We start from the raw sequence: 22,604 nt of genomic DNA on the forward strand, positions 1-22,604 counted from the left end.
TCGGGCATCACAACCATTGAAGCATACACGAGTTGAGGTTCCAGTGAGCCACGGCGGTCTGAAGGCGGTGAACTGGCGCGGACGTCAAAACACCGCGGAATCATGTGCTCAAGTAGCTCCATGACCTCCGCGCAGATCTCCGCAAGCTCGTCACGGAACCTATTGAGTGACTTGACTTGCCATTGATCTTGTTTCGCATTTTGATTTCACTTTTTCCCCACCAAACACATCTCTGTGAGAAGATGTCTCTCCCCGGCTTGGAGCTGACACAGCCCTCGGAGGAGAGGCACTTGGCTGCTGCCCCGCCGTCGCAGATCACCTTGAAGCCAGAGTCTGAGTGGCGCTTTGAAGTCGCATTTGGGCATATTATTAGGGTCAAGGTGAGTCTGGCTTCTGAGAGAATATAGTGGCTTGATTTGAGGCAAGAAAAAGGGCGTGAGATTCAGAGATTGCTAAATTACTGACTTTGGCGCAACGTTGTAGCTTCTCACCGGTACCGCTGAGCTTTTCGGCACGGAGCTTGCCGAATCCCAAACATACACATTTACTGGCACCAAAGCAGCGATATACACGTGGCATGGATGCAGTTTAGAAATAAGTGCAGTTGACACTGGAAGCAATGCCACCTCGGATGGAGTGAATGCAGTTGCTGGACTTGGCGCCGGGGGCTGCCAAAGCGAATACACAGCGGAAGAGACTCCCATGATGGAATATGCAAACCTTCACTTTGCCTTGGAAACAATGCGACAAGAGGCTCAAGGGTCAGGTAAAGATGGACCTCGCGTACTTCTGCTGGGACCAGAAGATGCGGGTAAGACCAGCCTTGCAAAAATTTTGACCGCCTACTCGACGAAAAGTGGTCGACAGCCTCTAGTTGTCAATCTGGACCCAACCGAGGGGATGCTGAGCGTGCCTGGTACTCTGACTGCCACGGCTTTCCGAACAATGCTGGACATTGAGGATGGCTGGGGAAGCAGTCCAATGTCTGGGCCGAGTCCGGTCCCCGTCAAGCTCCCTCTGGTCTATTGTTACCCATCTGCAAACCCTCTCGATGCTGAAGGGTCGGTTTTCAAGCCAATTGTATCGCGTCTGGCATTGTCAGTCATGGGTCGCCTGGCTGAAGACGAAGAGGTGCGGGAGACGGGAATTATTGTTGACACGCCTGGCATTCTCTGCTCTGGCAAACCAGGCAGTCTCGAACTAATTAACCACATTGTGACCGAGTTCGCTATTACGACTATCGTGATCCTTGGCTCGGAGCGCTTGTACAGCACTATGGTCAAGCAATATGACCAAAAGCCCAGCGCCAGCGCTTCGGCTACGATCTTCGACGAACGAATCTCCGTCTTGAAATTATCCAAATCAGGAGGCTGTGTGGACCGCGACGAGTTGTTTCGTAAAGCTACACGCGAATCTCAAATTCGATCATATTTCTTCGGTACCACAATTCCTTCGGCGGGCGCTACAGCCCTTTCCTTGTCGTCAATTTCGTCATCGGCCGTGACTCTCTCCCCACACGCGCAAGTCATGGACTTTGCCTCGTTGTCCCTCTTCAACTACACCATTGTCTCGAACGAGGACGACGACGAGGATGAATATGATCCTTCTTCCTTCGGCATGGGTGGTTCCTTTTTACCAAGCGGTGCGGACGATTCCGCACCTCACAATTCCAACTCAGATCGTGCTGCACCACTCCCAGGTGTCGTGGGATCATTCAACGATGGGCAGCGCTCATCTGGCTCCGAGACGGCGAGCAACGTCCCGCTCAAGAAGATCCTCCCCCCTGCTCCCTCCGCGCTAGCCAATACCTTGATTGCCATCACTCATGCCTCGACAACCTCCACACCTGCCCAGGTCCGCGATGCGAGCGTCATGGGCTTTCTCTACGTTGCTGACGTCGATGCAGACAAGGGCAAGATCAGGGTCCTTGCACCGGTCGGCGGGAGGCTTCCACCCCGGGCGATGATCTGGGCCCGACGCTGGCCTACAGAAGTTGTTGGCCTGGTTGGTTAATGCACGAGTTTTCTCTTTTTAATTTGTTTCACATGTTGGCTGTACATACGCCAACGAAGTTATTTACGACTGCATGACCAGACATACTCTGGACTCGGCGTTGATTGGAATCATCATATGTGCGATAGAACTTGATGCTCTGGTACTTGATCGGAATCAATCGCAATTTCTACCATAGACATGGAGGTTTTCACGTATTCCTTTGGAAGTGGGACGGTATTTCGTACAAAAGAGACTCAGGTGGTTGATGTTCCGCGAGTCATTCCCTTATGTCGCTAGTATATGTACCTTGCTCCACACTTGAAGGGTGTCTATCTAACTCTGTGAGTGATTAAATCTTGAAGAACGCTGGCATTGCGCAAAACACCTAAATAACAAGAAAATGAAATTTATCAATGCTTGATAAACGCCGAGAAATGTAAAAATACTGAATAGAAGACTCCTGACGCTCCACCTGATGGCCGCCGTTGGTACATGAGATATGGGGAATGCGACACAAACGAGATGGGAAAATATCCGCGCTTTGAACCTGACCAAAATTGACAACTTGAACCTCGAGAATCAAATAGAAAAACAAGCACTCTCAACTTTTTTGTTTCGCTCGTCCCAGATTGAGCCATTTACTCCCACCGTCTCCATTCCTCAATCGCCTTGTTCATCTCCACGTCACAATCATAACCTTTCTCTTCGGCGGCAAATAGTTCCTCTCTCCGATCTCGGAATCGTCTCTCCGCCTCGAATCTGCGCAGCGCAAAGTCTCTCAGACCCGGGAAATCATCCTTGATGACTGCGTCCTTGAATCGTGCGCGCATTCGACCCGAGTACAACTGGCAAGTTGCCTCACGACAGAGACTCGGTCCGTCACCGGGGAGATAGCGCATGGAACTGGAGATGGATCGGGCAAGAGGGTGATGCGCCTTAGCCAGAGGCCACACCACCTCATCGTAGCAATCCTCGCAGATGCTCAATTCAGGAAGCTCGGTCATATAGTGCCAGCTTCCGAGCACGGGTCGATCGCGGAGACAGTCTCGGAGGACGACCTTGCGTTTGGCATACGCGAGGAACTCACGGGGGTCAGGCCGTCGCGAGGGGTCCGAGTCTGCGCGAGAAGATGCATCATCAAGAAGGTCAATATACTTGACAAAGCGAGGGCTGCTAGTCACAAGGTCGCAGGCGCGTTCCTGGATGTCCGGGCACAGCTGGAAAGTCTCTCGATGGGCGGGCATCAGGACGCGGATGTTGCGGGCGCAACTCCCGCAGACGTGGAAGCTCGGCAGGTAAGAGCCTGTGTCCGGATTGATGATGCGATACCAGCTCTGTTCCGAAGCGGCGCGACCAGAGCAAGGCCGGGTCCCCGGAGGTGGTCGAGTCATCTGATAAAGCATCTCAAGGCTTTCGTGCTGCTGTTTGATCATCTGGGTCCAAGCGAGCCGGACCCAGGGGTTGCTGAAGGCACATCGGATCTTTTGAGACGGCTGCTTGGCGAGACTAGGGACGAAAGAGTCGCGGAATCGAGAGTGTCCAATCTGCTTCATACAGCTGGGGCATATATCAAGATGGGTTAATCCTTTCAGCGTGTACCAGTCGTCATATCCCGCAACGGCAACGGATCGTGGACACAAAGTAATGCAAAGTCCCGAAGGATTGACCGGTCGCTGTGCCAGACTAGTAGCTTTGAGAGCAGGAGCACGCGACGGACTTGGGCTTTGTGTAGGTTGGTCGTGGAATTTGACAGTAGTCGTAGCCCGAGATGGTCTGAAACTGTCGGATGAGATGGATCTCGAATGGCCACGGCTCTTAGATTGGGTCAGCGGGGGAGCTGCCTGCGAGACTATGGTCGTCACTGACGTGCGTGCATTCGTAGAAGCCGAAGAGTTTCCGCGGGATCGGTGACTGGCGTTTCGATATAACTCAGAAGATGGCGAGTGAGGCTCTGATGCTGAGACTGATGGTTGCATCCTCGTGTTTACGGGATGCAGCTCCCTCGGGGAGCGAGTCTCGGAATCAGAGAGAGATGCCGACTCGCGGAGCTCCTGTCTTTGCCGAAGCTTCTCTTCAATCCGCTCGGCTAAAGTGCGGCCGTTGGCTACATTCCCAGCTGCGGAGGACCTCGACTCGATTGACGGAAGAGCATACGAAGTAGGCCGAGGCCTCACCGTGATGGTATCCGATTGGTAGCCCGGAGGTGACTCTTGTCGATCCACCCGTTGCAATGGCCTCACATTCGCAGAGTGCGAGCTTCCATTTGAGCCTCCCGACCGAATGATTGACGGCCGCAGTGATTCTTTAGAACTTGTTTGATAGTCAGGACCGCGAGAGCGAGATCGCGCCGTGCGCATGCCATAGGAAGCATGAGGAATGATATGCACCGGGGCAGTCTCTTTCGTGTAAACAGTCTGCTGCCGTGGACGTGATGAGGAGCGAGGAGGCTGAGGAGCAACTGGTTGATAAGAAAGTTTTTGTTGCGCTTCTACATCTAGCGCCAGGTCATCGTACCTGCTCGACCCACCAAAGCGATCGATACGGGTCGACGAAGGTGGCCGCGACTGTCGCCGGTTCTTCGATGCGGTATTGGGGAAATGAGATAAGCCTGGCAGAGATCGCTCACGTCCTCTGTGTTCCTCGTCGCGTATGGCGGATGCCGGGAGTCGGTGATCAATTCTGGCCTCGAGCATCGGTCCTGGTAGAACGGCCTCTGATGACGCACGCACACGTCCGCGAAGAGGTAAACCATCCCCCCGTGCAGGAGACCGTGGACGAGGTTGTCGAGGCGGAATTACCTCATGAGCTGGGTGCGCATATTGGGGTTGGACAAAGTGCTCGCGCTCTCGGTTTGTGACCAACGAGGCAGGCTCCGGTGCAGAGGGGATTGGCGAATTCACGTGGGAAGTAGTTCGAGATTGTGCTTTGAGGCGTGGACTGGGGATTTTTTGGGGCTGACTGGGCGTTGCCGGTCCATTGAGTTGATTCGAAGAGAACTTGTCAGCTTCGCCCATGTTGCTCATAATGGGAAGATCTGCAGATCCAGAAGAAGTCGAGTTGACAATGATCGGATACTGGTCCACGCTGCCTCGTCCATAAGCACCGTCAGCGCCTGATTTGTCGCTCAGGTTGGAGAGTCCGTTAAGCTCTCGGGCAAGGGAGACGGGCTCCTCTTCCACACATGGTGGTGGGGGGTAGTGGGACCGCATAGCTCACGCAGAGGCGGTCGATTGCCTAAGGGGGACAGTCGTGATCATTCACGAAAAACTGTGAGGTTTCAAGATTAATTTCAGTGCGCTAGCCGGCTGCGATGATGTGTCGTGGTAGAATAACTCGAGGTGAATAGCTCATAGTCTTAACTTGGCGTCAAAAAGATTGCACTTTCGGGAGCAATCCAGCAAACAGATCTTCAAACAATGAAGGTTCTGTGGGAATGAAAATTTTTCCTCTTCAAATAAAATGAACAAAGCACCGAAGCGAGTTGACGAAGGGTCCTGCGCGTGCCCCGGAGGCAGGGGGATTAAGTGTCGGTCCATCGGGCATCATCCTGGAGACCCGACAGCTTTGATAGGGCCGCGAGGTCGGATCCGCTGGGAGAAGTCACAAAGACACTGCAGATTCCAGACCTCGGAATAGCGTGACGCGCAACTCTGAGGGCTAGAAGAATCATCGCGTGCGCCCGGTGACATTTTTGAAGCACAAGAATTCCGTCTAGCCGCCGGTCTCGAGGAGCGCAAGTGCCAAAAATCATGCCATTCTTCAAAGCGAGGGTCAATCCAAGATCCAAGGGGTCGACCAAGTGCAAGGATACTCCCAGTCAACTATTGGCCCGTTGGGCATCCAGGCTGGGGCATTCAAGCATCGAGCTGGGTGTCACGATGCTCCTTTGTTTCAGCAATAAGTATTTGGGTCCTTCTGCTAGGTCTGTATTATACTAGAGAGATCATGAATCGATCTCATGAGCCCCATTTCCACGTTTGAGATCTCGCACGGGAAAGAAAAGGTGCCTGGGCGTTCTCAACGGTGGAAGAGTGGATTGCGGTCCTCAAAAGCCACTTGTGGAGGCGTGGAGGCGTGGAGCCGTTGCCCCGTTGAGCTACTGCAGGATGTTGACAGTCGAACTAGCAAAGACTGGGTGGCCAGCTGGCGGCCTGATTCCAAGGTTGGTGAATCTAGAAGGGTTTCATATCGATGAAAGTCTTGTCCAGTAGGTTCCACAGGTGTGTGATGGCTTGAAGTGGAGAGAAATTCACATTCGTTCCCTGGGCGCTTCCGCATTTCATGACAGCACGGTTGCCCAAAGCTCGTCATGGGACAGCTGGCCTGAGACCCTTCGTTGCCTTGGTGGCAATGCAACCGAATGGCAGGGAAACTGTCAGACATGCCCTTTTTCGCACCATAGACTTCAAAACTGTGGGCTTGGTCATTGCAAGTGGGACACTGGCATGAATTCGGGTCGCCTCGAAAGTAGACAAATCACGAATCACGAGTCACGAGTCACGGGACAATAGGGTCACAGTACAGTGAGGAAGCGGCTCGGTGGCGGCAAGGCTGTCTCTGATGATTGTCTGATGATAGAGGGCTGGTCTACCCTATACCAATGAGACAGAATGATGATGCCTCATGAAACAGCTGTCGTCAGTACAAAGGTTGGTTGGTTGACGGCCGTGATTCCTTAGGCCAGAGACTTTGTCCCCTTCGCACGGTGGAATTCCAACGGAGCGAAGCGAAGCGACACGTCTCATCAATCTAATCTTCATATCCAGCGTCGCCTTTAGTATGAAATTCAGTATCAGTTTCAGCTTTTATTTGATATTTAACCCGTTTTTTCCCTCTTAACTTGAATCGTCAAGATCTCTCTCGATCCATGAGGCAGTTGTAATCGTTCACGGCAGGACTCTAGTATATTAGAAGACATTCATTCGGATGCCAAGTATAAGCTCCCGCCAAGTACCACAGTCACTTCCTCACCCCATCTTTGATGTCGAGTGCTCGAATAGTTTCGTAGAATTGTACTCGCCATGTGATACCAGGGGGTCTCACCTGATGACACCATTTTTGGATCGCCGAAATAACTGTTTTTAAAGCTGTTTCGCTTCGCTCTGTAATCAACCCAGCTGCGATCCATGAGTCGTGGATGAGATGCACAAGTGTATAGTTCGGCCATGCTCCGATCAAACGGCTCGGTTTCTGGCGTCATCCAACAACCCACGCTGAGCAAGCTCCAAACGGCTACCAGCGCCCAATTCACAAGATCGCAAAGAAATACAGAAGATTGTATCGAGAGCAGCCTCGATGACTGATCGTACCGGATCATCTGTAATTGTCAATAAAGAGCTGGAATCCGTTCCACTCACGGACATGTCGTGCAGTTCCATGGTGGAATCGACAGACGGGAGCTCCAACTCGTGTGGGGGGGAAACAATTCCGTCTTCCGGGCCTCACTGCGGGGAACGCGATGACAAATTCAACATGGGGAATTCATCATATCGGAGGGTTCGTGTCATCCTTTCAACTCACTGAAATTACAAATCAATTCTTCATTCCACGCGGATCGAGATACTTTGCAATTGTTCCATGTCCCTTCTCGCATTTCGTAGAAGCACTCTTCGCCTTGCGTCCTTGAGCGGTCATCTCCTCCAGCCAACCCGGCAATTGAACCCCCCACATCACATCGCATCCGCCTCGTACATACCCAACTACCACATCTCCACCATGTCCATCCCTTCCACAATGAAAGCGGTGGTGATTGAGCAGACGGGAGGCCCAGAAGTTCTCCAATTCAAGACCGACCATCCGGTGCCGACACCCAAGGAAGGCCAGCTGCTCGTCCACAACAACATTTCCGGCGTCAACTACATCGACACCTATTTCCGGACAGGGCTGTACCCTTCACCGAAACCCGAAGTTTTGGGCCGTGAAGGCGCCGGAGTCGTCGCTGCGGTGGGCCCCAACACCTCTAGCTTTCAGGTCGGCGACCGTGTCGCGTGGCTGGGAACGTCTGGGTATGCAGAGTACACAGCGGTTCCCGCCGACAAGACCGTCAAGATCCCCGATGGTATTAGCGAGGAAGATTTGGTAGCCTCTTTCCTAAGTGGGCTGACGGTTTTGACCCTGGCCAAGGAGACATACCCTGTGCAGAAGGGGGATTGGGTCCTGTTGCACGCCGCAGCCGGTGGTGCGGGTTTCTTGATGACCCAAGTGCTGAAGTCCATGGGAGCCAAGGTCATCGGCACCGCGGGTGGAGCAGAGAAATGTGCACTGGTGAAGAGTCTTGGGGCCGATCTCGTGATTGACTATCGAAGCGACGAGGGCAAAGACTGGGTGAAGCTGGTGAAGGAGGCCACCGGTGGCCGTGGTGTGGATGTGGTCTACGACTCCGTGGGCAAGGATACCTGGGAGGGTAGCTTGGAAGTTGTCAAGCGCAAGGGAACTGTGGTCTGGTTTGGCAATGCGAGTGGCCCCGTGCCTCCTCTTCCTCTCCAGTAAGTGAACTCGATCTGGGCGTGGTGATGATGAAATGCTTCCGCAGGAGCGACTATATTTTTGCCCCTTGACACAAAGCTCACGCAGTGGATTACTTCTAGGAAAATCGCACCCAAATGTGTCAAGGTTGCCCGGCCGATGCTCTTTGGCTACATCGAGACTCGGGAGGAGTTTGAATTCTACACCAATGAGCTGTTCAGCCTCCTCAAGTCTGGCCAGCTGAAGACGAAGATTCACAAGATCTACCCAATGGAGGATATTGTACAGGTGCACCAGGTAGGATTATGGTCTCTTTGGTCTCATCCATTCAATGACTGACTCTTTGCTATGCAGGATCTGGAAGCTCGGAAAACCATGGGTAAATCGCTCTTGAAGCCTTGAATTGGGGAAGCGCGAAGCATTACGTGTTGTGTAAACAGGTCGAGGAGCTGCTTTCAATTTTCGTCCCATCATTGTCAGATGAGGTCTTTAGATCACTTGCATGGCTGATGCATCGTTATAGAGTTTCAAATTTATTTACAACCCTAGAAGAGCGCACGCAATACCGTTGTCGCAGTCATAAATTCTCCAAAACTCTGCGCGAGCAAAGAAAAATCACGCTCGGGCGGTTTTTTTTCCTCAACTAGTATCTCGTTTCTCGCTTTCATCATTCCCCCCACACTCTAATTTCTTAGAATTTGAGAAATTAAAGATACCTCGGTTCCTTCGAGGCTTCAAAAAGGGGCCCCTTTGTTCAAAGAAACAGCACTCATATCGGCGTCGATCGCACCAATAAGTCCCGCTAAACTTTCGTCCTGGTCGCCATCTTTCTGCACCATTTGTACCACTTTCTCTTGCCCCGACGGATGCCCATTTTCACCCGGGTCTTCTGCACGCTGAGACGACGTATCTTCGACCTCACGAGGTGTCTTCCAGTGCAGCATCAGGTCATTTGCCAACACCAGGTGGAAGGATGGATAGGCCGAAATCACCTCATCAAAATAGTACACTCCGCAATTGATCTGCCAAACATCCGAAGAGACTCTCTGGCCCGGATAGCAATGTCGCAGAAGATCCTTCTCGAGACAAAAATCAAATTCGTAACTGGGAGCCTTGCCTGCTCGCCACGCGTGATGCTCCTCTGCGCTCATGTCCAGTTCCGGTTTGGCCGCGTTTCTGAAGGATTTCGCACGGATTGTGCCCACGACGGGTAGATCTGGTGCGAACTCGCGATAGAAATCACGCACATCACTGCCAGGCTCATGCACGGAAATAATCTCAAATCCATCGATGTCCGGAACCCGATGAGCCGAGAGTTGATCCTGGGTCGCGAGATTTTGAAAGCGAGTCGCCTGTTCATGGGTGCCCAGGCTTGCAATGGCGAATTTGACTACCTTGCGAGCAACGTTGACCGTGAGACGCCCGGTTGGACTGACCTGAGCGGGAACCCAGTCAGTGTGTACATCATGACCACTGCCAAAGTATCGACCGCCAAACAGCATCGAGTAGCCTTGGTTGAAACTTCCTGGTCCTTGTTGGACCAGTTGAACGTTTTTCCACAGCTCCACAAAGGCCAGGTCACAGATTCGCCGGGCTCTGTCGATGTCGTCACTATATTCGTGACATACATCATGATAGAGAAGGTATGTCAAGAAGTTGTGGATGGTCACTGTTGCCATCTTGATACTCTCTTGGTTGTCGGGGTTGTAGTGGTTACAATAGTAAGAGCTCCTATCATGGCAAAAGTCAGCGGAAAATGAGGGGATCATCATTGAAGAAACCGGGTGCAACTCACCAAAAGCCACGAGCGACCTCTTCAAAACTGACTCTCAGCTTTCGTCTCTCTAGTGGAATCATGGTCTGACTCCGGGCTTGTCGGGCATCGTCAGTGGACATCTGCTTCAGTTCTTTGGGGGATACGCCAGTCCCGCTGTTTTGACTGGCATCGATGCCCCCATACTGGAGGTATTTGAAGAAAATGGCCCTTCTTTCATTCTCCATTCGGCGCTTCCATTGGTATCGGGTAAGGGCCTCTTCGATCCGCCTGCGAGTGCAGCATTGTTAGTCGATTTCAAATATTATGCTTTTGTCTCACGAGCAACAGGGAAAATCAATTACTGCTCGAATGAATACGACCTGGGTGAAAATTGTCAGTGAGCCATCATTCAGTGGCGCAAGAAGAGAAAGGAGAGGCTTACGGATCGTAGAGCTTCCGGATTTCCTCATATTCCACTGGAGTCATAGGTCCATCGGCATAGTAATCCTCAAAGCCGGTGGGTTTGTCGGCTCCTCGCTTGCTCTTTGGGCGTCTGCGCTTATGCTTGGGTTCGAGCGCTGTCATAGTTCCTTCCTCGACACAAGCACCCTCATCAACATAGACGCCACAGGATTCGTCTTTTTGGCGCTGGATTTGCGATGTTGTGTCACCTGGTTCGCCTGCAAACAGTACTGCCTTGGGGGTTATGGAAGAGACGTCATGGCAAGGTGCCATGTTGTGCAGAACTGAGGAGATGGCTTCAACAGCGAGGGAAGTTTGAGGATTACCCATGTAATGGATAGAATGAATGTCTTGTCGTGATCACCTGAGAGTAGATTCTGCCCGAGATAGCTAAGTTTCAGGAAAAGAGTTGCGAAGGAAGTAGATCAGAGAGAGGGAAATGAGTGTCACATTTGGTTTTTGACTGCTTTATGAAAGGAAAACATGGGATCTTCCACGGCCAGATGGAAGTATCACATTATCAGAAGTGACGGGTCGATATGCTTTTGGTCAGAGGATAGATTTAATATCTACCCAGTCAAAGATTTGATGTTATGAACGCGCTTAAGTGTCTTGGTGAGACTTGCAGAGTACCTACTAGAGATCGTGAGACCTGTACCGCCTTTGACACCATTCGGTTCTGATACCTATTAAGCGACATCAATAGCTACTTTTTCGCAATCACTTTGAATACTCTTACTATGACTATACAGATTATACAGTAGACTTGGTAAGGTACGAATTGAGAGAGGTAGAAGGGGAGATAAGATAGAGCTAAGAGAGAAGCAAGAGAGAAGCAAGAGAAGCTAGTAGCTTAATCAAAGAACTTATTATCATGAAAAAGTAATTATTAATACCTATTATTAGGTAGTCCGAGTATATTTCCGGTTTATTCTGCTATTATAATATCACAAGGTCAATAGAGACAGGTTGAGGTTTTCACTGACCACTATGTCATTTCTTGTATAGATCATGGTACGTAGCATTAAATGACTCAAGAACAACTCAAAATAAAAATCGCAGGGTATTGATAGAGACACAGATTCAGCCATGGGGTAGGATGATCAGCTCGCAGATTTATCGACTATGTCTCCCTTTCTCTTTACTAGGTATATGTTATGGTTAGGTTCCAATTGGGTTCCTCTTGATTCCATGCAAGATACAAAAGCCGTTAGGGCTCGCCGTCGACTACTTTGTATAAAGATGTTTCTCATCATTGCGTGGTCCACCTCCAGCTCTAACAAGTTGAAATGACCAGTTTCTCGTAAAATGACGACTAGCACTGCAAATTTCTAAAGAATGTATTTCTTCTGTATTTGAATTCCAGATCGATCCATGACTCCATCCTGCATTAGGCATTATGATCGCTGTACGTTAGTGGATCGCTCAGTCTTTCAGCCTCCTCGGCTGCCCTTTTTGAGTTTCCGCTGGAGCCCCCCGCCCCGCCCTTGCCGACTTTCAGCTTTTCGACTCTCAACCTTCAATTCAACCGCTTAGGACCTGGCGCACCTCCGCCGATCATGTCTTTTCTCTCCTGATCTTTGAATTTTCGACGCCTGTTCAGCATCAGCCGCTCCTTCCTTCGCTGCCAATCTCCAGTTCTTTCGACTTCTCCATTTTGTGAGACAACGGCGATTTCGGAAGTTGTCCTGTCTTATTACTCGCTAAATATCGCGCCTTTCTTCGAGCCAGCCGGAATGCGCTGAACGCTTACCTGATTCGCAATCCACATTTCATACACCCTCCCTTCTCGCAATGCCCGCCTCCAAATCAGAAAGCAAAAAAACACCGCAGCTAGGTAGCGACGACTTAGTGCCGTTTGACCATGCCGCTGCAGGACAGTAGGTTCACCTCGAAAAGCCGTTGGCGTTCCTTTTACCTCCCCGGACTAAGTCCATGCCCGTATTCTTACCCGCATAGCCTGAACGGCCGTCCTTCCCACCGGTGGTCGCTTGGACATTGACTAGGGGCGAGGCTGCGCTAGCGGTCCACCTTGAAAGGCGGCTCTGCGTTCTCGTTGTGTTCTCACTCGTGGTTTTTTGGGGAAACAAGTTGCTTATATGTTGCTGCTACATACAGTGACGGTGTTCGATGCACCCTATCCGGCTCGCTGATTGCCAAACCGTGTACACGCCAGGAAGTGGAATTCTACGAATCCAGCGCTCTTCATCCGAGAGTCCAGGAATTCATGCCTTTGTTCATCGGTTCTCTCTCCTCCGCCGAACAGCAGCAACCGCTGGCGATCGCTGCTGCTCAGCAGTCAGGCGCCATCTTTCTGCCCGCGCCGGACTCTGCGACCCCTCCGGTCGCCCCAGCTGTGATGTCGGGGTCGCAGACCAACCTAGGGTCAGCACCAGTAGACCCAGCCCTCCCCTCCGAATCTGCATGGGTGCCCTCAGAAGGCAAAAAGCTCGATACTGGTCTATCGATTGTCCTTGAGAACGTGGCCTCGGGTTTCCGCCGACCCAACGTGCTAGACGTCAAGCTAGGTGCACGATTGTGGGCAGATGACGCACCCCCTGCGAAGCGCACCAAATTGGACATAGTCGCAAAGGAGACCACAAGCTCCAGTTTAGGGTATCGCATCGCTGGGATGAAAGTGTGGACGGGAGAAAACGGGGAAACAGACGAAGGTGCTCTTACGGATCCCTATGCCACCAAGTATGAAGGTCGAGAAGGCGCGAAGGGGGAAGTGATTGAAAAGGATGGCTACCGGCGCTACGACAAATGGTACGGGCGATCGTTCACCGAGCGAACAGTCAAGCAAGGCTTTGAAGCATTTCTGGCGGGAGCCAAAGCAGGCCTAGCAGACCGCTCCAAAATGATCGCTCGACGGCTTGCGGAGGAATTGCGCAACGTGCAAGATGCTCTTGAATCGGAGGAGAGTCGCATGTATTCTGCAAGCGTATTGATCGTATATGAGGGTGACCCGGAAGCGATGGAGTTTGCTTTGGAGGAAGAAAAGAAAATCTCGGAGTCAGCCCACCAACAAGAAACGGGCGGCGATTCGGATGACGGTGATGACGAAAATCAAGTTCTGTTTGAAATCAATGAGGAATCGGTGGAACTTGTTGATGTTCAGCTCGGTGATGGTATGCCCCGACAGGCGATCAACATCACCATCGACCCTTCCACAGTCGAGGCTGTCAATCTGGGTGAGACTGACGAGGACGAAGACGAAGAAGAAACGCCCAAAGTTCATGACCTCCGTCTGATCGACTTTGCTCATGCGCAGTGGACACCCGGTCTGGGTCCGGATGAAAACATGCTGTTGGGCATTAGAAACCTTGTCCGGATGTTTGAGGAGTTGGCAACGTGACTTCGTCTTACAGTGACGTCGAAGAGGTTGCGGGCGATCTCTTGGCGAGTCTACTTTTTCTAGATAATTGATGTGGCCATGTTTGGTTTCTGGCTTTGTGTGGAAAAGACGCCATCATTTCAAGCGATGGTGCTCAGTTCAGTACAGAATATTATCTTCAACGGGATTTCCAAGTACAGACTTGGTGATTGCTCTGAGCGCAAACACGGGCTCGGAACATTAGCATATAAGCTTTGCCGAATTGCATGGATTTTGTTTGCCGCAAGGTCGCTACCTACTTATAATCACATAGAGGATAGACGATGATGCGTCCAACTGCTCTGTATATTCGCGGATTCAAGCTCCATGTTTTCCGTAGTCGATGTAGAGATGTCGGGACGACAGAGCCGCCTCGTATCATGCTCGCGTCTATCATTGCGTGCCAGAGAGTTCATAGTTCCAGAAATGCAGTTTAATGACGGATGGTACTCCGCTCATAGTCAGCATGTTTACACAGACATTGACATGCTATTTCTGCAATTTATTCATTGAAGCTTTTTGAATGAGGAGAATGTGATCAACTATCATAAAGTTGTATCTCTTATCAAGTGTCTCTTTAGCACTGCACCTCAGCAGTCCGCAAATGCTGACTCAGCCATAGTGAGCGCCGCGGGCGGCGGGACCGGCCTCCGGGTCATCTTTTCGACTTTCGAGAAACACCGCGCTTTGAGAGTCACTAGCCCAATCATGTTTCCCACGCGCGCTCTCCTAGGCCGCTCGGTCTGGAAAGGTAAGCTTTAAGAAGAATCATCGATTGCTACTCAAGCTTCAACCAATTCGAAAAGTTCTCTCGCGCTAACCTCCCAGCCTTTTAGGCCCAAATATTGTTCCGTACGTTCAACCATCGCTGCATCAATCACCTTGATCTTTTCAAGCCCGAGCCTCTTTCTCCCCTTCTGTCGAACCAGCGAGGTTGCGAGTGATGCATATACGATTGGATCAACTAATTTGAACACATATGCAGTCTCCCTCTGCCGCGAAAGTTCCCTCCTCCCCCCAACACACCACCCATTCGGACGCAGAAGCGCGCTGCGACTATTCTTCCCAATTTTGTTGGATTGCGCTTTGCTGTTCACAATGGCAAGACATATCAGGAGATTCAAATTACAGAGGAGATGGTTGGTCGGAAACTCGGTGAATACGTTGCGTAAGTTGATCCTATCCTCTTCCTCTTCTTTTCTTCTTCCTTTAGATTGTCGGTACATTTTGGGAGGTTTTGCTTGTCATATGCGCTCGAAAAAAAGAGCACAGCACATCATAAAATGAGACGATTGCGAATGGAGAGGCTGACCTGAGAGTTATGTGCATAGGACTCGCAAGCGTTTCACTTACAAGCAGTCCAAGAACAAATAGACGTGGCTTTTGAACGTTTCGGTCTTGTTTCCCTTCTCTCTGTGTGGATTCCGGGATCACGGACTCCCTGGTTTGACAGGATTGTCTCAAATTTGGAACATTGTTCGATCGGATGATCCTCTGGCAGGTTCCCTTGCCCTATTCTTATGAAAGTGGACCATTGGTGCACCGGTCCAGGCAGGCTTGATTAAGAGAGAGGTGGGGAGATGGGCCCTGCAGATACCCCGGAGTGAGAATTCGAAGAATGAGTGATCTCGGATGCTGCCATGATTTTGGAAAAGTCGGCTTTTCAAGAAGCATCTTTGCATTCATTTTGGTTGGCCATTGTCGTGCCGTGTACAGATACATTTATTGGGTTCTCTATTGCTGTATTAGCTATGTGTGGAAATTGGAGTTTGTGTTGTTCATCCTACTTGGCTGTCAACTTGCGCTATCGTCTAGTACTCGGGTTGTTCGTCTGCAGGTAGACACACACCCTAGAAGGAAGTACCCGCTGCAATACTGACTACATCAAAGACGAGGAAGATCAATGTCCACGCTTTGCTTCCTTGAAATTGAATGTACTTCTACGCGCGACACCACATTCACTAACGGTCAAAACCTGGAATTATCATTTGGATATTATAGTCAAGGTCAAAAAGCACCCTCCCAGCCTCGCTCAAAAAATGAGTCCGAGGGCATTTCCCTTTTGTAAACAGGACTGTACGCCTGGCGCCATATTCCCAACCCCCCATCCCTATGAAGACTTGACCTGGAGAAAAAAAAAGGCAATCACGAGAAGGAAAAAAACAAGGTTGAAACTGTAAATGGCAATGTCGCACCCACATGTCCATGCAGAATCAACGGTAGAATTCCCCTCTTTTCACAGTGACACCATACTCAGAGACCGCCATGCCGAGATCTTCCATCGTCAGCACTGTCCGGCCTTGTCCTGAACCGCCGGAGCCACCACCACCAAATCCAGGACGCTGGATACCGAGATGCGTATTCGCCTTGCCGCCCTTGGCTCCATCGCCCCCGGCCACACCACCCGGGGCAGCGCCTGCACCACCCGGAACACCTGCAGCATTGGTCAAACTGCCCATGGGGTTATTTGCGGAAGAAGAGTTGGAAGCACGGATGCGAGCAAATTGATACGAGTCTGCAGCAATGTCGGCAACGAATTTCTGCGTTGCAAGAGCGAGGAGGCGAGCGAGGTGAGGTGGTGTTTGATTGGGACCCGTACCGGGAGGAGGCAAGCCGGCAAGAGTCAGGTAATGTGCGGTGACAGCGTCGGGAATCTACAGCAAACAAGCTAGAGTTAGCCTCTGGCGATCACTCAAGTTACATCGACTCGATGCACTGCGCCTTGTCGCACGTGGAGAACGCCGCGCGGCCAACAGATATAAGCTGGAGCCAAGCAGTGTTATTTTCAAACATCACGATCCGACGAGAAGCGGAGTGAACAATCGCAAGGCGGACAGCATCGCCCAGAAATCATATCACCTACAATTGGCGCAAATTCATCCATTTTCCCCAGGAACTCGCGCAAGCTTGTCTCCTTCTTGCTGGGCGGAGCGGACTCGGCCAACTGGTCCACAGCCGACGCATTTGCTTCGGCCCCATCCTCGGCGGCCGCGTCGGCCTTTTCACCACTCATGTCGATATCCTGATCGATGGAGGCATCCAGGTCTGGCTCAGCCTTGATCACGGAGTCTGTGGCATCAGTCGAGGCTGTTGGTGGTTGAGGTGGCGCAGAGGACGTTGAAGGTGGCACAGCGGGCTGGTGATCTTGTGACCCATTCGCGGGTTGCGGGAGAGAGGTTGGAGTATCGGTCATGATGGGCGAACCATTAGAGGTCCAGCGCGACTGTGACGCCGGAACTTGGCTTGATGACTGAGTGTAAAAAACCAAATAACAATTGGAAAGTTTCCTCCAAAAGCCCAGCGGGATGAGTCGAATGACAGGAGTTGAGTGAGTAATTAGTCGGGTATCTGAGGCTGAGGAGAGGAGCCTTCAAGAAACGTCAAGCTCTTTTGATCGGGAGATGGAAGCGCACGGACCCACTGGAGACGGCGGGCGATTCAGGCACCGAGGCAGGTCAGACAGGTAACATCTCCACTTCTGGAGGACGTATGGAGTTCGTGTATGGTAATCTACACCAGCTGATGTAGATTGGGCCCTGATGTTAGTTCTGAAATGGTCCAGGAGGTACTTGCTAATCGTATCTGACATAGTCCCAATCATTTGTACGTCTCTGACTTTCATATCCATTCCTACCAATCGATCTGGTGACTCGACCAGCACTATTCCCGTGTTTGTAAATTAATGAGCGTCATTGCTTTAAGAGAAAGTGGCCTTGTGCATAGAAAAAGTAATGTCATGCATGATGATACAGGGAAAATAACAGATTCTCGTCATGAGATTCAGACAATCCTGGAAATTGCGTCAATTTTTGATCATATACCCCACGATTCGAGCGCATGTGGTGCGGTGGCGAACAAGAGATGGGTAAGAGCAGGAAGGTAAAGCCAATAAACAAGTCCAAACAAACGCCTTCGATATGGGTAGCTAATAAGATGGTAGATGACTGTGATTTGGGTGGGCGACAAAAAGACATGACGAAGAGAAGCGATGCATCTCTTCTATTGGCCAAGCTGCATGTGAGGATCAATATGGTGGTCTTGCGTTGGAGCGGGATGCTGTTGGGGGTACTGGCTGCCATGAACCTCCTGGCTCAAGGTTTGCATCAAATTCTGCTCAGCAGTCTGGTCAAACATGGACTGAGCGTTGGCATCCGGAGGCAAGCTGGGCGAGGCGGACATTTCATGGCCACCAACCGGCGAAGCATGGGCTCCGGCAAGAGCCATCATACCCTTAATCCCTTCCACATGAGCCTTGTCCTCTTCGCCTTGTTTCTTCTGTCGTTCTCGAGCTTCCCGTTTGGCAGCCTGAGCGGGCGCGCGTGTCTTCAACTCGCCGGTAACGAATTTCAAATAATACGGCACCTCGATCCCACTCTTGAGGAAGAACAATTTCAAATTGCGGGCCTTGTCCTTGAGTTGAACCTGGTTGCGATCTTTCAAAGCCTCGCTGATGGTGCCGCCGGGTCCAAACATCGCCAGAATTTGACTCCAGTGGGGGCCCTTGACGCGATCGAGACCTGCCATCAACGCATTTTCTTCCTCAGTAGTCCAAGGGCGACGCTGACTTGGCAACCCGGCTTTGCGGTTGGTGGGAGATGACTTGGCAGAAGCTGCCATGCGGGCTCTTTCGTAAAGGACCTGAGTAGGCTGAGACTGCGAATAGTGAGGGATCCCCGGCATGTATCCGTGATTCCCGGGCGACATCCCATTGGCCCGAGCTTGCATAACTTGCGCTGCATTAGGATTATATTGCTGGAAATTAGCTTGCATTGGACTCTGCTGAAATGCAAGTCCTGGGGATTGTTGATATCCACCCGGTGGTGTAGGACTGTGTTGATATTGTTGTTGTTGTTGCTGCGGTTGCTGCGGCTGGTGCTGGTGAGCGGGCTGACTGGGTTGCTGAACAGCAGTGTACCCGTGTAGATACTGATTCTCGCCCTGACCCGCATGTTGCGGCTGATGCGGGGGTTGGGGCTGAGGTGGACCTTGAGATTGAGGCAATTGATGTGATTGAGGTTGCTGCTGCGACTGAGGTTGGTGCTGTTGGGACAGTGTCATCGACGAGCCAAGGGGAGGTGGCGGCGTGGCTTGAGACTGCGGTTGATTCTGTTGCTGCTGCTGCTGCTGCTGTTGTTGCTGTTGCTGTTGCTGCTGTTGCTGGGAGCGGCGAAGACCGTGGCCCTGCAAAGCGATTTGCGCTGCACGAGCTGCGCGGGCTACCAAGTCTCCGTGCATATTACGGTCCACCGGAACCTCCACCGGCTGATTTACAGGGAACTGGCTTTGGTGAGTGGTGCTTGGCGTCTCCTGTGCATCGCTGGTTGACGTGGATGGCTGGCGACCTTTGACAGGTTTCTTGCCCTGTGGGACGGATTAGCAAAGGAACCAAATGTCCGTGAATCGAGCTGTTCGCAAACCTGTTGAGTATTGATCGAGTCAAAGTTTTTGGCAATATATGAGCTCAGATCCCGCAGGAAATCTTCCCAATGATATTTGTCTGGAAGTGCCTTCAAGGCATCCTCGTTGTGAATGTCATTGAGGAGAATGTCGCGGCGTGAGGTGAGCCGGTTGACAAAGTCCGTCTCACTGGGCGCAAGTTGCCGAGTGCCTGGCCGTCTAGCGAGAAGCCGCTGCTCCATATCGTCGGGGAACAGTTCGTAGAGCAACTGGGTTCGTGTGCGGGACTTGGTGTTCAACGCAGCGATAAAAGCTTGCGTCTTCAATTCCAGGTATAGTGCGGCTTGAACCTTGAGCAAGCGGCCCCCTTCCGGTACAAAGACGTCCAAGAAGTGCTCATTCAATTCCGCAAATCCAATCTCTTGGGAGCCGAAGATGCTGGATACGAAAGAAGCCAGGTTGGCTTTTCGCAGAACATCAAGTTGGGATGCGTCCGTGACCTCGATGTCGGACGATTGAAGAAATGAGCGCTTGATCGTATAGACGCGTTTGGTATGGTCAAACAATGAGCGCATTGTCGCGTACGCTTGGCCATCTTCAGAATCAGGCTCCGACACCATGGCAGCAAGATCTTGATAGCTATTCTTGGACAAGAACGAGAGGATTTGAGTTGACTGCGGTTGTGGCGAATGGTCAGCAATTTCTTGAAAGAAGCATTGTCAAGAGAGGATAGTAAGAACCTACCAGGTTATCTAAGATCGGTAGGCTTTGAATCTTGAGATGTGAATTGGCCTTCAGGTTCAGGAACGCGTACCCTTTGGCCCCTGGGAAATCCCCCGATGAAGGAATCTCCTGCGGGCCCATTGCGACCGTTTGTTCCTGTCGCTCTGTGTGATCCAGAATATCTGTGATCATCGAGCTCACGTCAGGATGTGAGTTCGAGCTCGGGTTTATATTGGAGTCCGAGTTGGTATTGGCCGTGCCATCTTGGGCCAGGGCAGGCGGTGCAGGAGATTCCGACACATGTTTCTCATGGGTGTTGTTCCCCTGGGACATGACATGGCTGTTCCCTTCGGCTAGCGCATTGGCAATTTCTTCCTCAATCTTATGGCCTGGTCCATGCAGGTCAGAAGTGGAAAATTGGGGGTCGATTGAAATCTCATCCTCTGGGCCGGCGTCGGTCCTCCGCTTCTTTGCGGCCGGCGGTGACATATGGTCATCGTGATCCAGCAGATGCGTGGCTTTCTGTTCTGTGATTTCCCATCATTGGCCGCGTTAGTGAATTCTCATGAGAGGCGACAGGAGATCTGGCCGAGAATTGGCCTTTCGAGAGTATGGTCGAGCTGCGGGTCGCCGCTGGCCGCGACGGGCAGCAGTAGACACGGTGACAGCATGAGAGTCACGACACTCACCAAAAGCACTCCCATCATCTGGAAAGGGTGGAAGATCCGAGGCCTCATCAAATGACGAGGGTTCGCCCCGAGCTTCGGCCATCTGAGGCGCAAGAACCAGTCAAGCTGGGATGTCAACTTTCCAAGAGCAGAAATGAGGGCTTAGGGATAGGGCGCAACTGTAGGGCTTTGGATGGGAGGTGAGGGAGGGAGCGGCAGTGGGAGGATTTTTTTTTTCTGCCGTAGGGGGGAATATACAGGGTCATGATTGGCCAGCCTGGAGCTACCGCTCTATCCAGGCTTCAATCTGACAACTAATTGGTCCCAACGTGAATCCGTCCATAAGAAATCATGTGTTAACCAAGACCACTACTACTGTTACAAATGCAACTATCATACTTTGAGAATCAACATTGGCCCCATCTTCTATTGTTGTGAATCACGAGCTAGGGTAGAATTCCCGGTATCCGGTAAACGCAATTTCTGGGCTATAATCAAAGACTAGAACTTCAAGCTTATGTTTTGTCCCCTAGTCAAGCTCACTGCCTCCGTTCTCCTCTACGCTACTGCACAATTCCACAAGGCGTGTGCATTGCATCAGATTCAAACAATAATATCCTCGGTCAGAGCGAGACCATCCTTAATCTAATTCAAATTCAAGAAATGGTGTTTAAAGACATCGATTCTCACCAGTACACAACTCGATGATCGGGGTGACTTCTCATGGCTCCATGAATTACAGTAGCATGACGATCGTATCAATTTTGTTTCATGTTTAAAAGTTTCATGTGATGGTCTCATGGAAAGGTTACTCTCTTTGCCTTCTTCATCTCCATTTGAATGTCGTGCGCGTCATCGAAGTTCTCAGGTGTTCGAGCCTCGGCGGTGGAGTTCTGCCTTCGATCTCAGCAAGAGCCCGCAGTCACGGTGGGTTTTGGATGCACGCCACTTTTGCAAGGTGTCGAAATGTTTCAATAACCAGGAATTCAAAACGATCTATTTTGTGCGTACGTTGGAGAGTTGATGCAACAAGGGCTGTGAAGAGTCGTCCAAGGACACAAATTACTACACTTGAGTCATTTCTGCTTGCAAATTGTTCGTGGATCAATGATGAAATGGCTTCAGCGCTCACTGGCCGTAGCCGTCCAGTCCAGTCTTGTCGGTTTCTGCGAGGACCTCATTCAGCGGACAGAGGCACGAGGGGTCACTGATCCAAGGAGCACTCTCTTTCCTGGCATAGCTCGGCTCTCCAACGCAATAATACGGTATATGGTTGAAGAAGGGATTTTTGTGCCATATGCCTGTTTTAAAGCTTAGCACATCCATGGTTGAGTCAAATGCAGTGGCCAGGCTCTACACAGAGCTCTGTCCCGGTGGATCCGAACCCTAACGTCCATCCACGGAGCTTGGGCAGATGACTGCCACCCTGCACGACTCATAACCCAATCTACATGTCATGGAAGATTTCCGAATGCAGTCACTTTCTGGAATCCCCGCTTGACAGGGTCTTAGCTTATTTGCGGCAAATGGATGCCAGTGCTGGCCGCGAGTCTGGACCACAGATCATGCATTCATCTTTCCATTACTTCCCCAGGCCGTCCGAAGGATAAATAAGCCGCTGGATTTCTTGGCTCGCATATTGAAAGACTTTCGATCACCTCCCTAAGCAGCTCTATATACGAGGTGTCAACGACCATTGATTGACGGGATTCCTGCTTTCCGACTCAATTCGAGGATCCATTGCAATCATACTACACATTCC

The 22,604-nt window shown here is 51.2% G+C and overlaps 8 protein-coding genes across 8 annotated transcripts; 4 read left to right on the forward strand and 4 right to left on the reverse strand.

Annotated features, from left to right (window-relative positions):
• Positions 1-242: 242 nt before the first annotated feature.
• Positions 243-2,013, forward strand: POX_d05247 (mRNA cleavage and polyadenylation factor clp1; the record flags this gene model as incomplete). The annotated part of the gene is made up of 2 exons (XM_050114096.1): positions 243-380; positions 484-2,013. The coding sequence occupies 2 exons, from the start codon at positions 243-245 to the stop codon at positions 2,011-2,013; spliced, it is 1,668 nt and encodes a 555-aa protein (XP_049969047.1).
• Positions 2,014-2,633: 620 nt separating this feature from the next.
• POX_d05248 (uncharacterized protein) lies at positions 2,634-5,204 on the reverse strand (the record flags this gene model as incomplete). The annotated part of the gene is made up of 1 exon (XM_050114097.1): positions 2,634-5,204. One exon carries the CDS (start codon positions 5,202-5,204, stop codon positions 2,634-2,636), a length of 2,571 nt encoding a protein of 856 aa, XP_049969048.1.
• A 2,506-nt stretch (positions 5,205-7,710) lies between these two features.
• POX_d05249 (putative quinone oxidoreductase) lies at positions 7,711-8,862 on the forward strand (the record flags this gene model as incomplete). The annotated part of the gene is made up of 3 exons (XM_050114098.1): positions 7,711-8,480; positions 8,583-8,757; positions 8,815-8,862. The coding sequence occupies 3 exons, from the start codon at positions 7,711-7,713 to the stop codon at positions 8,860-8,862; spliced, it is 993 nt and encodes a 330-aa protein (XP_049969049.1).
• A 332-nt stretch (positions 8,863-9,194) lies between these two features.
• Positions 9,195-11,008, reverse strand: POX_d05250 (uncharacterized protein; the record flags this gene model as incomplete). Its single annotated transcript, XM_050114099.1, has 3 exons — positions 9,195-10,191; positions 10,256-10,504; positions 10,659-11,008. 3 exons carry the CDS (start codon positions 11,006-11,008, stop codon positions 9,195-9,197), a joined length of 1,596 nt encoding a protein of 531 aa, XP_049969050.1.
• Positions 11,009-12,472: 1,464 nt separating this feature from the next.
• On the forward strand, positions 12,473-14,036 carry POX_d05251 (uncharacterized protein; the record flags this gene model as incomplete). The annotated part of the gene is made up of 2 exons (XM_050114100.1): positions 12,473-12,558; positions 12,797-14,036. 2 exons carry the CDS (start codon positions 12,473-12,475, stop codon positions 14,034-14,036), a joined length of 1,326 nt encoding a protein of 441 aa, XP_049969051.1.
• Positions 14,037-14,762: 726 nt separating this feature from the next.
• On the forward strand, positions 14,763-15,226 carry POX_d05252 (37S ribosomal protein S19; the record flags this gene model as incomplete). The annotated part of the gene is made up of 3 exons (XM_050114101.1): positions 14,763-14,805; positions 14,891-14,906; positions 15,040-15,226. 3 exons carry the CDS (start codon positions 14,763-14,765, stop codon positions 15,224-15,226), a joined length of 246 nt encoding a protein of 81 aa, XP_049969052.1.
• Positions 15,227-16,267: 1,041 nt separating this feature from the next.
• On the reverse strand, positions 16,268-17,247 carry POX_d05253 (uncharacterized protein; the record flags this gene model as incomplete). The annotated part of the gene is made up of 2 exons (XM_050114102.1): positions 16,268-16,708; positions 16,918-17,247. 2 exons carry the CDS (start codon positions 17,245-17,247, stop codon positions 16,268-16,270), a joined length of 771 nt encoding a protein of 256 aa, XP_049969053.1.
• Positions 17,248-18,053: 806 nt separating this feature from the next.
• On the reverse strand, positions 18,054-20,945 carry POX_d05254 (uncharacterized protein; the record flags this gene model as incomplete). The annotated part of the gene is made up of 4 exons (XM_050114103.1): positions 18,054-19,415; positions 19,472-20,125; positions 20,196-20,701; positions 20,864-20,945. The coding sequence occupies 4 exons, from the start codon at positions 20,943-20,945 to the stop codon at positions 18,054-18,056; spliced, it is 2,604 nt and encodes an 867-aa protein (XP_049969054.1).
• Positions 20,946-22,604: the final 1,659 nt, after the last annotated feature.

The sequence above is a fragment of the Penicillium oxalicum genome, chromosome IV (assembly GCF_001723175.1).
Source record: "Penicillium oxalicum strain HP7-1 chromosome IV, whole genome shotgun sequence".
Classification (NCBI taxonomy): Eukaryota; Fungi; Ascomycota; class Eurotiomycetes; order Eurotiales; family Aspergillaceae; genus Penicillium; species Penicillium oxalicum.